This window comes from Octopus sinensis, linkage group LG18, assembly GCF_006345805.1.
Source record: "Octopus sinensis linkage group LG18, ASM634580v1, whole genome shotgun sequence".
In the NCBI taxonomy this organism is placed as follows: domain Eukaryota; kingdom Metazoa; phylum Mollusca; class Cephalopoda; order Octopoda; family Octopodidae; genus Octopus; species Octopus sinensis.
In genome coordinates this window covers 27,530,046-27,545,841 of record NC_043014.1, presented here as the reverse complement: position 1 = coordinate 27,545,841, position 15,796 = coordinate 27,530,046, and the positions used below count along the sequence as shown (strand labels likewise).

At 34.5% G+C, this 15,796-nt stretch overlaps 1 protein-coding gene across 7 annotated transcripts in view; it reads right to left on the bottom strand.

Moving 5' to 3' along the window:
* Positions 1–15,796, bottom strand: part of LOC115221369 (dual specificity protein kinase splA) — an 83,237-nt gene that overhangs the window by 11,508 nt on the left and 55,933 nt on the right. For all 7 annotated transcript variants that reach the window (XM_036510820.1, XM_036510819.1, XM_036510822.1 and 4 more), the window contains exons 3-8: positions 15,220–15,388; positions 9,329–9,489; positions 6,600–7,087; positions 3,368–3,487; positions 2,524–2,663; positions 751–900 (exon numbers count right to left, since the gene is read on the bottom strand). In XM_036510820.1, the coding sequence (XP_036366713.1) occupies positions 751–900; positions 2,524–2,663; positions 3,368–3,487; positions 6,600–7,087; positions 9,329–9,489; positions 15,220–15,388 (1,228 nt within the window). The remainder of the gene's footprint in view (positions 1–750; positions 901–2,523; positions 2,664–3,367; positions 3,488–6,599; positions 7,088–9,328; positions 9,490–15,219; positions 15,389–15,796) is intronic.

Below are 15,796 nucleotides of genomic sequence, written 5' to 3'. Positions count from 1 at the left end.
TTTAATCTATTGCTCAGTTTAACAGTCACCTGGTTCTTGAGCACCTTTAGCAAAGTACACTCTGCATCAAACATTTAAGCCAAATTTTAGAATACAGGATAATTTCTTCCTACTAGTCTTGGAAGCCCTGCAATATACCATGGCCATTCTGTTCTGACTAATTCATACACACAAACACATATATAAGAATTCTACAATCCAGCTTCAGAAGCCAATTCCAATTGCTATACTTGCATGATGGTCATGCTTGACAGGAGGAAAGCATGACAATCAGAACTTTTCAATTTTGTTTTATGAACTATCATGGCTATGTAAGTATTAGTGTAGTAAATTATTGGACTAACAGAACTGGTAGAGACAGACAAAATGTTTGAGCAGTATTTATGTTCTGATTTCAAATGATGCCAGAATCAACTTAGCCTGTTATCTTATCTTTCAGTAGTCAATAAAATAAAGTATCAATAAAATACTGGAGTTTGTTTCCTCCCCAACAAATTTGTGGCCCTGTGCCTAATTTAGAAATCACAATTTCTCACATCTGTAGCAATTATCACAGAGTAGTGTTAAGTTCAGGAAGTGACAAAAATCTATAAGCAGATTTTAGATCTTGATTAATACCATTTCAATAACGACCAAAGAAAAGCATTAACATTATTACAGTCTACTTGCTCCTTCTCTAAATTCTCAGGCTTCAATCTTTCCATTCCCCATCAACAATAAGAGAATCAAAACCAAAACAAAAGAACTTACTAGCTAAGGGATGTTTGTATTCTTTAGAAAGGGGTACAATTCGCATGATTCCATCACGAGGTTGCTTCCTTTTCCGACTTCCAACAATGGGTGGATAAATAGGTTGTCTACGTCGATGTGGTGGAGCCAGAAGCATATCTGTCCTGATTGCTGCAAAGAAAGAAATGTACAGAAATAAACTATTGCTGAAAATACATGTGTATCTAGATAATATATTGGACAATACAGTTCAAGATAACAACAGGACAGTTGTCATGACTGGAATGCTTTTAATCATAGTCTACTTAAGCACAGCTTACCTAGGGCTAAATATCAATAATAATGTAATAACTTTAACTATTTAATATCTAATCCAGCTATATCTGGCCAAATATTCTGCCTGTTTTATGTTAAAATTGACCAGATCTAGCCTCTCACACTTACCTTACAATGTTATTCTAAATAATATGAATAAATAAGCAATACATTTGACAAAAAAAATCAGAATGCTAAAAAGTTAAACGTTGGATCAATGATATTCTTAAATATCGGAACACAGGCGTTTATATTATCATTAAAAATTAGATAAACAGAATTGTTTTTATTTCCATGCTTGTATGTGTTTGACACATTAGCAATACCCTTGCAGCTCTCTCTATATCTCTGATCTTAACAAGCTTTCCCTCAAATCTTTGCTGCAGATGACATCTACTTTCCTCAGTGTAAAAAATATTATGTCAACTATTGGCATTACATATTTATACCGATGCCATCATCTCTCTTTCTCACCACAATTGTGTTTCATGTTTTTTGATGAGTTGATATGAGTTAATACTGTAAGAAAAACAAACTTTTTTTAAACTGGTGCTCATCATTGCAGTGAATATAATATTAATATGCACTTGTCAGCAAATTTAATATTAGCTCATATTTTTAATCTAATATTTAAAAATTAGAATTCTATGAACTTCAAATATTATAGAAGTATACAATAGCAATTTAAGTTTTAAATAGCTAACAATTTAAATATGCACGCAGAAAACTTACACAATATGTAAGACATGTAATACCTGTCTGTCTTTTTGTCTTTCTAAATAAAGTAAGATCAGAAAGAATAAGGATAAGTAATACAACCAAATCCTTTTTTGTTGATTTTTTTCAATATTGCTTCATAATCACAGCACCTGACAACTTATGGTGTTGGAAATTACCATAAACGATATGAAGAGGACCAACATTTTAGCAATACCAAACCTTCTTTAGGTCTACTAAACATACTAAGGGAAATGCAACAGTTCATTGTTGCACATGGCAGAATCACTGTATAAATGACAAGTGGTTTGATGGCCATGTAATGTGAAGATTAACATTTAAGTAAGTCAAAATACAATGGTCACCAGTTCAACTGTACATAAAAACACATTAACAAATATGATGTGACAGGAGGGGAATTATTTATAGGTTGTATAGACCCTTTATACAATGATAATGATGAAAGATCTTGTGTCAAATATATTGATAAAAACAATGTTTTGTGACACTGATGCTGGTAATAATATTCCATGGTCATAATTCTAGTGATAGGACACAAATCAATAACTTTGGGAATGACAGTGCATATCATTCTTGACATGAGATATCTTAAAAAATGTACAAATATATGTATTAGTTAAAACAAAATTTAAAAATACAAGAAGTTAGCCACCATCTTCCCTATGTCAAAATTACATCTCTCTATCAGCCAATATTTTTCTCAGGCCTTTACCTCTCAATTCACAATGTCTCATTACTTACTGGGAGTTGAACAACTCATGATTGTCTGACGGGAACTTTCACTGCATGTTCTCTGTTTACCAGAGTTCTTACGGGATCTTCCCAATGAATCCATTGAACATGCTGGAAGTGTTGCAATTCTGGCTTCAAGATCAAAATCTCTGAAAAGTTTGAAACACAAAATGATAATAGCTTTATTCTAAATTCTTAATGAGTCTGACTGGTTGATAAATTTCTTTTCTTTTTACATGGCTTAGTCAGAGGAGAGAGAACAATGCCTGTGATCAATGTTACCTCTAGTTTCTTTGTTTTGCTATATGTGTGTGCAAATTTTGTCTCTCTATGCAAAGTGTGAGTACATCCATGTGAAAAATCATCTTGAACTAGAAAAAAATTTCGTTTCATCTTGAATACTTTGTTTGGGCACATTTTTTCCTTTGTGTGCTAGATGTAAAATGTGTACATGTGCACAGCTAACAAGGAACATTGCCCTGCAAGTCTGTGACTAGTGGGAGAGTGAGGAAGTTATCCTTAGAACAGAGCCTTGGTCCAAACAATTATAAAAGAGTCGACTCCATTAAAAAGTGGTGATTTTAAAATAGGCAGTAGGTTAAGTTTACAGGTGAAGGACAAAGATTTGGCTGATATTTGAAGAAAAATCTACTGGATTTGCAATATCAATTTGAATGACAAGTTTAAACACAAGGGAGTAGAAAACAGAAGATAAAAACTATTTCAAGATGAATTTTTACTTTAAATCATTATGGTAACAACAGATCTCAAATTTCAAATTGAAACTATACAAAGAAGGTGCTAAAAATGCTCAGAAAATTATATAAATAGCAAAATTCCTGAAAACACTTACCCAGTTTTGTAACGTTTGTCTAGCTGTGAATCTGATTCTGACATAGTACGTTGCAGTTTGCGGCCTGTTTGTTCACATGACCGATACTGTTGGTGTTGGTGATAGTCATATACATCATTACTAGAAGGGAGAGCAGCATGAGATAGAAATAGAAATGAGAGGGGATTTATTTTAAAAAAGAGTATTGGCTCTAACATGTATAAAGGGCATCAATCCTCAGTTACATATAGATCATTAATAACAGGTTGTACAAAAAGTTGTGAGTGACAGATCATACAAAAGGGCCGAGAAAGACTAATTAGCAACAGATCATACAAAAGGTCATAAGTAAAAATTCAGCAGGTGAGAGATGTTTTACTTTGAAAAAGGGTTATCAGCCATAGGCTATGCAAAATAGTCACAAAGAAATGTTAACAGTAAAGGGCATATGAAGGTCATTTACCTGCTGGCATAACAGACCCTGGCCATAAACTGAACAGGGATCATTTAGCCACAGGTGATATAAAGGACATAGGACACAATCCATACATGAAGTCATTAACCACATATTGTACAGAGTTTGACAGTCATATCAACTAGTTGTTGTTTAGCAACAGATCAAACCTGAAAAAGTACAAGTTGAGCAATCATGTACAACAGTAAATAACACTGGAACTTATTGTGAGAGAGGACACCAAACATGATACCTTGTGTGTTTGTGTATATATGTATATCATTTTTTTAATCATTTAACGCCTGTTTTCTATGCTGGCATGGGTTGGATGGTTTGACAGGAGCTGTCAAGCTGGAGAGCTGCCCAGGCTCCAGTCATCTGTTTTGGTATGGTTGTATGGCTGGATGCTCTTGCTAATGTCAACCACTTTACAATGTCATTAACCACATATTGTACAGTTTGACAGTCATATCAACTAGCTGGTGTTTAAACGTGGCACTGGCATACACACACATATATATAGAATGTAAAGTTCCATGAAGGTGTGTGTCAGCATGATCAGTAAACTTTAATATCTGTTGCAAGAGTGCTACTCATATTTAAGAGAATTATCAAGCATGCCTCAAAATTGAGTTACAGCCATCAGATATATATATATATATATATATATATAAATCAGATCATATCAACACTAGTTGCTAACCGTGACCTATACAAAAACATTCAGCTTATTTTATTTCCTTGTAAATTTGATATAGGAAAAAGTACATAACCTTCAACACCAATAAATTGTTATTGTTCCTGACTGTACAGAGTCCACTTTTTGTTTTCTATACTTGTCATGCTTGAAGATTACAAATCTCCTACACTTGGATCTCTGCATCTTATCCTTGTATATTGATATACTGATTTGATGGATTCTCTTGTGAACAAACGAGGGCTCAGTAAAATAAAGTGGTAATCATGTTCTATGGACCTGAATATGTCTCTTGAGGCTTGCTGGTGCCTTGCAAACCTTTTGGCAAATGGAACAGGTTGCGGACTTAGTTTGCTCGAGTGCTTGTGGATTGTTTATTACGTGTTTTGTTGAGTTGACGGCAAGGCCTGCTTTGCTTCATCCCACAAAACACAATGACAGGTAAGGTTTCCACTTAGAGGAGTAGCATTATGCCAGCATGCCTTCAAGCTTGCATGAAGTTGGTTCCAAGGCTAGAATTAACTTTGCTCAAATCTTTGAACTGAGGAGAAGCAGGATTGGCACCAGGTCCTGCATTCTAATGCTTGTTTTCCCAGGAAAAAAAGGGGGATGTTGCATTGCTTCAGATTGTCTTTGAAGTGCAAGAGTGACCTTCCATCTGTTGGTAACTGGCCAAAGAGAAGTTGCTTCAGAATTCTGATATCACTCATATATATATATATATATAAACACTCAAACTTTGTATGACTTGCATCAAATACATCTTAAAAAAGAAAAAGTACAGGATACTCTACTTCCAGAAATAAAGGTTACAACTAGAACACCTTTGATTATATATAGGTCTGACCTAACAGAGTTGGTCTGGAGTTAAACAACACCAGACTGTCAACTTCATTATAAGTTCTTACAAGTACTGAACCAACCCTAATCAATGACTGATTCCCATTTTTATTGACTCTGGACAGAGTATTGAAAGGCTAAAATCAATAGCAGTAGAATTTCAAAGGCTTGGCTGAGTGGTTAAGGAGTTTTCTTCGCAACAAAATGATTTCAGGTTCAGTCTTAATGTGTGGCACCTTGGGCAAATATCTTACAGTACAGCCTTATGCCAAGTGAGTAGATTTGAGAGAGAGAGAGAGAGAGACTGTGTCTCCTTATCTTGACATTGCATGATAGTTGATTACTTTGTTCAGAAATAAGTAAGGATTGGCTATAGGAAGGTAGGGTATCCAATCATAGAAAATCTACTTCAATAAACTCTATCTGACCCATGCAAACATGGAACAGATGATGTTTAAAAAATTAGGATGACGATGATAGATGTGGAAGCAGGGAATTAACTGGTGAAAGGAAATTAGATGAGTGCTCTACCATCTGTTGCCACTTCATCCTTTTTGCTAACATTAACCCTTTAGCATTTAAACAGATGTATATCCAGCCAAAATATTCTACCTGTTTTATGTTCAAATTAGCCAGATTTGGCCTTTGCCATCAACCCTATAATGTCGTTGTAAAAATAAAACAATGACATCATTAAAACTTCAAAGCTACAAGATAATGCATAATTAATTGAGAACAATATGAATAAATAAGCATTACATTTGATAGAATAATTTGAATGCTAAAGGGTGGATTAATAATGATTTCTGTCTGTAAAACAAAGCAACAACTCCAGATGAGATAGAAGGTATGTAGTCAATTTAATCAGCACCAGAGTCACTTGCTAATTATATTTGACTCAGGAAGGATAAGCAAATTCAACCACAGTGGGATTTGAACATCTCAATGGTTGAGCTACCAGTGATCTTAGTGTATAAAGAGGTAAACCTAGTACTAATAAAATTAACATTAAATAAGTAAATGTACATATAGCTATAACTCTCTGCAATAGTTACATCTAACTTATACACAACTGCATATAGTTATATGTATCTATAAGATATAGTTATATTCCCCTTTGAATTCTAAAATTTCCAACAGCTTACAAACTAATTGCCTCTTTTGGGCTTGCTAGTTATAACAGTTATTATCCAGTGGTTATTAACAATACTATAGACTCCAAAGTGTTAAACTGAATCTGAAGTATGACATTTTCTTCTTACCTATCATCAGAGGTAACTTTGTAGATGGTCTGGATCTCAGCCAGACGCTCCCGGGATGCTGGAAGAGCTCCACTAGCAATCAGATTTTTGTAAATGGCTCCTTTGTTCCTTCGTTTTGATTTACGTGTTGGTATATTATTGTCTCTCAATGGGTATTCAAAGGATGACTGAAATTCCAAACCAGCAGATTTAGCCCAATTAACATCCACACTAGCATCACCCTGATGATTTTTGTAGCCATCAGATTCATTACAGTCTTTGTAATGATGATGAGGACTTGTTGCATTATCAGTAGTACTAGGGGGTGGTGATTCCTTTACAATGTGTTGGGTTGGGTTGGTAGATGGTTCACAAGAGCATTGAGTGATATCTTTGTTCTTGAAGTCCCAGTTTTGACATAACCTGAGTTCAGAGTTTTCAGTATCTGGTTGAAGGTTGATTTTAGATAACCAGGAAACTTTAGCGCTCTCTTGGCTCAATAGCATAGACTGTAAAAGAAATAAAAATGATACACACTCAGATATATTAATAATAAAAGTTCCATTATCATAGCAGGGAATGCATCAATGGAGAGAAGTTCACAGTTGTTTGGTAATGCACAAATCCAATAAAATCCAAAGATGAATTGAACCTTAAGAGTGGTATAAAAACATAATACTTTATTGTAAGGTGGACATAGTATAGTATGTACAATATCCATAAGAATATGCAATTCTCAACTCATCACCAAACAATGGCATGATGATGAATCAATAACTGATCAACAACAAACTTGAGAATAATTTTATGGATGTTGTACATACTACATTCCCGACTGTCACATGATTAATAAAGATTCTTAATGGAACAAATATAGCAGTACCTGATAGTCCATTTGTATTACACATATGTAAATATTGTACAAATGTTTATTTTTAATCACCATTGCATTGCTGCTTCATAACAAATTAATGTGCCCATGTCACAAAAAAATCCCCACTTTTATTAACTATCTGTTCAAATGAAATTAAATTCTTTTCTTATTTTTGAGAACATCTTGTAGACCACATAATATATTTTTGTGTGTACATATGTGTATGCATGATTTTGTTGCCATGTCACATTGTTACAGTGATAGTTATTTGGTTTGCTTACTTTGATATATTTTCTTTTTCTTAGTTTCTAATATGCTTATATTCTTTTCTCTTTATATATTATTGTTTACTAGTGTTGCAGTACTGCTTATAACTAGAGAAACACATTTTATATTTAGTAAATCCTCAGTATAATACTTTAGTCATTGCCATGCTGACTTTTGGATTTGACTTTTGACAAATCTTCTACATTTCAAATTTCATGCAAAACCTCATGTAAATAAACCCCTTTTCGTAAATAATACACTATTCTGTATTCTAACACATCCACTTTTAGTGGAAGATAAATATTATCTTTCGGTATTAATACTGCTTCTGTCACTATCAATTATTTTTTAATAAGCACACTGACTATTTGCAACACCAGTGCCTGAATAGACACCGAGATTTTATATATCACTGATGGGAGAATTGGCTGCAGTGTCTGGCAAGACGTTTGCCATTAAAAAGCCCAAGGAAGGGTGAAAACATGTGATCTGGCAGTTCCGGCTGCTGCACCAGACGTTATCACCCATCAGCAATATAAACACAAGTGCTTTTATGTACCACAAGTCCATATGAGAGGTTCTGTCATGGTAAATAATGTAGTATTCTGTGTTCTAACACAATATCCACTTGGAAGATAAATATTACCTTTTAATAAATAAGCGTATAAAATATATTAATGATTTTAGATGAAAATTGGGAGAGGTGGGGGTTATGTTGAGACTTAAGGAAGTACTTTTAGTTTTTGCCATTTTGATTTTTAGATGACACTACGAAGTTTCAAACTTTTTCTGCTAATTCTTTGACAAGGTTTGAAATGAATATAGGGTTCATCAGGATATAAAACTCTTCTCGATAACATTCAATCAGTCCTCAACTGCAGGGTAATTCCCTCTGCATGGGTAAAATATAATAATCCAAGAATTCATTTGCTTGCAATCAACTCTCAAGACCCACTCATTATTTTTGGTTGTAGTTAATAGTCAGGAGAATGGTGAGTGCTGTAAGGATGACTTAAGACTTAACTCTTGACATCAACATGTCTCAGACAATTCCTGGTTTTATGATACAAAACTACCACATTTAAATTAATTTAATTATTTTATCTGGATTTTAACTGAAAAAACTTGGGTGTAACTTATGAAATGAAAAATTTTTTTCCCTAGATTTAACACTAAATAAATATGGTATATAAAAACATTTTGCTAAATTATATTCCAAATGTCAGTTTAATACACCAATTAATGAAAAAGTTTGATATTTTACAAAATCTTTTCAAATTATTCATTATTTTCAAGATAAACAACTTAGAACTATCTTTGGTGTGACCCAGTGAAGGGTTAAAAAACATCACAGTGATAAACTCTTCAGTAGTACTTTTACAGTCAACTAAATTAACTAAAATGTGAAGGACTCCCCTCACCTTCTAGTAATTCTCATGTAAAGAGCCATAATTTGGCTCCTCATCAGTGAAGAGATATAAGAGTTCAATGTTGTTTTTCTAAATTTAAAAAAAAATATATTTTTCTAAAATACCTGGTAACAATCAGAAAGACCAAGGAAAATTATGGAAGCTAGAGCTTAATGATCAGAAATTACACAGGCACTCACCATATCAGGGGAATCAGCAGAGATTTCTGGAAGCTCCTTCTTGATATTGGTCTGTGATAAATGATTGCATGTTGATTCAGTTGCATTCTGCTCAATAGCCATCATTAACAAATTCATATTGTTGCTGTTGGTAGTGCAGGGTCTATAGCAGGCTAAGCAGTCTGGAACAGACGCAGTAAATTTGAATGAGGGAATATATCATTATAATGTGCAGAATTAAATGATAAATAAAAATTGAATGTAAGACATGACAAATACAATATAACATAATAAATATATACACATTTACACAAATCTGTGTGTGTGTGTGTGTGTGTGTAGGAGCAGGCATGGGCATGCATTTAAGAAGTTTGCTTCCCAGCCACATGATTTCAGGTTTAGTCCCATGCCATGGTGTGGTACATTGACATATGTCTTTTACTATAGTCCTCGGTCAACCAAGCCTTGGACTCAAGCACAGCAACTTGCAAGAAATCTCAGTTGTCATTTCTTCTGTAAGACTCAACATCTGAAGATCATAATTCATCACCTCATCCCATGCTTTTCTGGGTCAACCTCTTCCACAGGTTCCCTCCTTATGCAGGTATCCTCATCCATATGCATCACATGGCCATACCAGTACAGTCTTCTCTCTTGTACACTACATCTCCTGCCTCTTATACGCAATCTTTGTGTTAAGACACACTGACACTGCATATCCAGCCAAGCATATTAGCTTCATTTCTTTCAATTCTTCACATGTTTTCTGCAGTCACAGCCTAGGTTTCACTACGATGTAGCATGGTTGTTTGCACAGAGGCATCATACAATCTGCTTTTCACTTCGAGGGAGAGGCTTTTGATACCAACAAAAGTAGCAGCTCTGAACTTCGCCCAGTCTATTCTTATTCCAGCAGCTACACTCTCAGAGCATCCTCCTCCACAGCTGACTTGGTCACCAAGGTAACGAAAGCTATGTAAAGATAGCCCTTTACATAGTTACTTGATCTTCTATATATATATAGCAAGTAGTACACTCTAACCACAGCCAAAAGAGAAATTGGGTAGACACTATTGAGATAATTTTGCTCAGTCAGGGCTGACCTGAAGCTAAATATCAACCATTTCATATCACAAGTTTTCAATGAAGATTAGGCTTTTAATAAACTTTCCTATTACTTTAAATTATGTGTGTGTGTGTGTGTGTGTGTACACACAGATAGCATAAAATTGTAGGCAGAGAGTTGTCAGTTATACTGATGGACAGGCTGCTGGACTTTTAGACTTTTATCATATTTCCTTATTATATTGTCAAGTGACCTTTGACTGGTTCAGGGCATGTAACATTGACCTATGTCAAGTACCAAGACTGCTAAATCTGGACTTAAACTCCACACAGGTGTTTTTCAAGAATTATTTCAACACTTCTTAGTTTAATGTTGATAGTGCTGTGAAAGCATACCCCCCCCCCCCAACAGCACTGTCACAATTACTACTACTACTACTTTGAAAGTATTTTAAACGTAAATCTTTTGAACAAAAATGATTATTCAGAATACAGCCCTGCTTGCAGTAATCTGGAATAGCAACAATTACATTTTACAGAATAATTTTCTGCATAACTTATACATACACCATACATACCAAAATAAACTTATGGTTATGGAAAACAATAGAGCTCAATACTGATACTAGAGTAATATAAACATTTTATAAACCCGTAAAACAGAAAAAAAAACATGATTATAACAAGTACAATAGCTTTTCTCAACATGCTTTTAGTGTTGTATGTATGTATGTATGTGTGTAAACCTGCATAACTTCTGAAGTTTGCAACTGATTTCCTTCAAACTAAACATGCATTACTTATATTCCAGAGGTGGTTTTAGACTCTTAAAATTTTTCACATAATGAGTAATGGGACCTCTGAGGCCAGAAACCCTCTTTCCTTGGGTAAGTACGGCTACTATGGAGAAGGGAGGTAACTCTTTACGGAGTAACTTTTCTTAAAATTTGTTAAGATATTGATATTATTTACCTTTTTTTTTTACTGACATTTCATTATTAACATACAATTGTCATCTTAGTTTATTATGTGATATTTCTTGACATAATGTCTCCAAAGAAGAGATCCTCCATTGGTCAAAAAATGGAGGTAGCAGAGAAATTGAAAAGGAGAGCAAACGAATCGTTACGTGAAATTTTAATTAGACAATCACAAAATGCTGCATGTACAGCTACTACAAGAGCAATGGAAAGTGATGAGCAGTGTAGTATTCACCTGGCTGGGAATACTGCATTAACAACTTCAGCCAATCATCACCCTTACCATGTCATTCCTTTCATGCGGTGCTGTTGAGCATGCTCACAGGCTTAATTTATCACATGGATGTAGTTCCTATGTCTGCTGATTGTTCAGCGTGGTAGCAGCAGCGCTAACAGGTACAAAGGAGAGTATTTCCACAGAGTTTTTTGGTGCATTCAAAAATCACATACCCCCTATCCACTTTTCCAAGACAAGGTTAGGGCCTGGAATCTTCCAAACAGATGCATGACATGTCAGTCAAATTAGCCCTTCATTTACTCCACAAATGTTTTGTCGTCAATGTTGCACTTCCCCGTATCACGTTTCAACTTAACATATATACAAAATATGCCATTTAAATCCCGAGCAATGTTCGGTATGTCTGCTAGTACTGACTACAAAAATTAGCACAACTCAGCATTTTTTAGTGTGGTGACAGTTTAAGTAAAACTGAATTTGTTCTTCAGTATCTAGTTTAGTTTCACTAGATGCAAAATAAATCAAATAGAAGTTTTGTTGCAAAGATTTCATCATCACCCCCTTTTTTTAAAAGACATTTTATTAAGTGCTTTTGGTCTTCTACACAATATATTTGAGTACATCAAAGTTTTATGATCCACTGAAATAAGATTTATTTTATCATTTGATTACAATTAATAAAGTAATTTAGTTACTTTGTTTTATAAATTGTTTCAATAATTACCTTTGTAAAGTTATGATTGGTGCAATTATTTGCAGTCCAAATGTTTCATTTGGCTTGAAATTGAGAATTTGAGGAATTTAATAAAATAACCAACTTTTTCATTATTAAGCAGATACTTAGGACCTAACTAAAAATGTCCTTACATGAAATAATGGATGTTTTAAAATAAGTCCTGAAGGACTAGTGATTTAGTCTCAGATGGATTTGCATCTGAAGGATTAAAGGCTTGTGTTTTTAATGTTCTGTTCCAAAGCTTACTGGATATCTGCTGTAATGTCTACACACACACACACTATCTTTAATAATGAACCAAAACAAAAAGTACCAACAAGAGCAGGTAGATGTCAGTCAAAACAAAACTGGGTGAATTACTGATGGTAAAATATGTATGCCACCAACATGAAAACTGAAGGCCCTACAATAATCTAACTTAAAAAAAAATAATCTTAAAATTTATCAACTTAGCAGAGATCTATTTCCAAGACATATAAATCCCTTCCTCCTAAAGGTTATGTTACCCACTTTTGACAGCTGGATTGACTGAGGTAAAGTAGAAATAAGTATTCTGTCCAGATAAACAATAGAACTGCAGTGGGTTTGAACTCAAAAACTAGGAGCAGGTCGTTCAACTTGCTTCTCATTCTTTGGGTTTTGATTATGATTTACATATTTCTACTTTTAAATGTGTTACTTAGATGCTATATATATATATAATGAGGAGCATCTCCTTTGTGTTGTTGAATACATATGATTCATTAAAGATGGACAAACAAGCAAGTGAAAAAGCATCTCTTCTTTTAAATCATGCCTCAATATCTTTAAAAAAAAGACTTTGGATAAAGTAGTCTGAGAAAAACTGCTTGAATAGATGGAAAGGTCACAACAATAATACCTTTATAGTCATAGATCTGTCGGTCAGGGTTAACCTGGCACTAAATGAAATGTCATTGCTGTACTCTACCATACAACATATGTATTGGGATTTTTAGCTAACACTGTGTGCTATAATCTTTTCTACTCTAGGCACAAGGCCTGAAATTTGGGGGGAGAGGGTCAGTCGATTAGATTGACTCCAGTACAAACTGGTACTTAATTTATTAACCCCAAAAGGATGAAAGGCAAAGTCGACATCAGTGGAATTTGAACTCAGAATGTAAAGACAGATGAAATATTGCTAAGCATTTCGCCTGGCATGCTAATGTTTCTGCCAGTTCGCCACCTTTACTGTGTGTTATAATGAATGTAAACAATTTGTCTGTACAATATGAATGCAGACAAAAAAAGAGGGAACAGCAGTATGTACGTTTTGATTTTTTTCTGAGTCTTCATCAGCAGCTATGCACAAACACAGTATATAAACCCATTAATGCTAGAAGGTATATAAGGTGGCAAGCTAGCACACCAGGCAAAATGCTTAGAGGCATTTCATCTGTCTTTATGCTCTAAATTCAAATTCCACCAGGATCAACCTTGCCTTTCCTGGGTGATAAAATAAGTACCAATCAAGCATTGGGGTTGATATAATTGACTTACCCCCACTCCCACAATTGCTGGCTTTGTGCCAAAATTTGAAACCGACATTAGAGAGTATGGTAAACTGTGTAGATCAATTTACATGTTTAATATTTTCAGGGCAGCAAAATTGAACATTGAATTACTGGTGTGTTAAAAATGTTTCAGTCTGTTGCTATAATGTACTATAGAACATAAGGCTTATCAGCCAACATACTGTTTATATTTGTTGTAACATACAATGTTAGCTAAAAAAAAATTTATATATATACATGTTCTGCAAAACATTATAGCAATGAAACAGAAACTGTTACAACACCAGTAATTTCATAACACTGGCTTCTTTGACAAAATTTTGATCAACTGTTGTTCTAATATCACCAAATCAAGCCATTTACACTTCTGAATCACCTAAGACATAGTATAATGGTTATCTTATACAACTATGTTTTCCGTAAATCTCAGTTGTCAGAGTGTTACCTAATACAGCTCTCTGTTATCAACAGTATGTGTTTCTTCTGAGTCATGAGCTTGTACATGCACACATTTTACAATAAGAGCTAAAAAAAAAAAATACAAACACATACAATATTTGCAAGGTGAAACCTAATATTCTTAATTGAAGAAATTAATTGTACAATTTTATGATGGACTCTCCTATCGAAGACAATGTATGAGTGTTCAGCTTTTGTCGAATGACCTGCACTAATGATTTGTTTTTAGTGATCAAATGTATGTGCCACACATTAACTCACTCACTCCATCAAATTGATGTCAGATATTGAAGTGACCACAGAGCAACATGAGGTGAAGTATTTTGCTCAAGAACACAATGCACCACCTGGTCTAGGAATTGCAACTACAATCTTGTGACTATGAGTGCAACACCCTAACCACTAGGCCATGCATCTCCACTACAATTTCATGTTAAAATATCAAATAATATGCAAATAAAAATGGTGTGCATTTTTTGCTTCGTTGATCAATATGGTATTTGAGCGATGGTTACTCACATATACTTTGCAAAGAAAGGCTAAATTTGAACACAAATAAATTCTGTACACACCCACAGCAAAAAATAAGAGGGGACATGGTCACAAACCACATAAAATACTTCTGTAACTATGAACAGCTACATGGCTTGTTGGACCTACCCGAAATAGCAATCAAATCTCCTCCAAGATCCTACTGTCTTAAATGAAGGAAGGACACATTAGATAATGTAGTTTTAGATAGGCTATGTCTGAAAAAAGAGACAAGTTGGTTGCATCTGGAACACCTTTGATTATGTAGTTGAGTTGGATCAGTGTTTACTAATAGGTAATAAGCATCAACAACAACTACTATAGGGTCTTGAAAGGGTTAAAGTTTTCTAAAATGCACTTCAGCTTACCTTTATTGAAGCCTTTATTGGTGATATCTGAAGAGATATTTGGTTTTGATGCAGGAAGTGGTTGATCATCTCTGAAGGTAGGAACACAACTTGTATTCAGCAGTAAATTTGATTTCTCATAACTGTGCCACTTATAATCTGGATTGGCTTTCATAAAAGCATCCTTATACTGGAAAGATAAAATTAATCTAAGTAAGAATCTATGTTCAGATGTATTAATATGTATTAATCATACATGCAGAATGTATTTGCTTTATGGCCTAAAGGAAGAAAGATAGCACCCATGGCCCTTATGTTAAGCCTCCAAGAAAAGAAAGGAGTAAGTTATCCTCAGACCAGAGATTTGGCCTGAATATTTGTACCCATGAGCAAAATGGTGGTGTTAAATCAAGTTAAGGAGTAAATCTACTAGCCAAGAACAGACAGGGGATCACTCGGCTTGTCCGTCGATGAAGAGCGCAGCTATCCGCGTGAACTGATGTGAATTGCAGGACTCAGTGAACATTGACACCTCAAACACACATTGCAGCCCCGGAATCCCAGCGTCCCCCACCAAAAAGAAGGTGGTGAGCTGGCA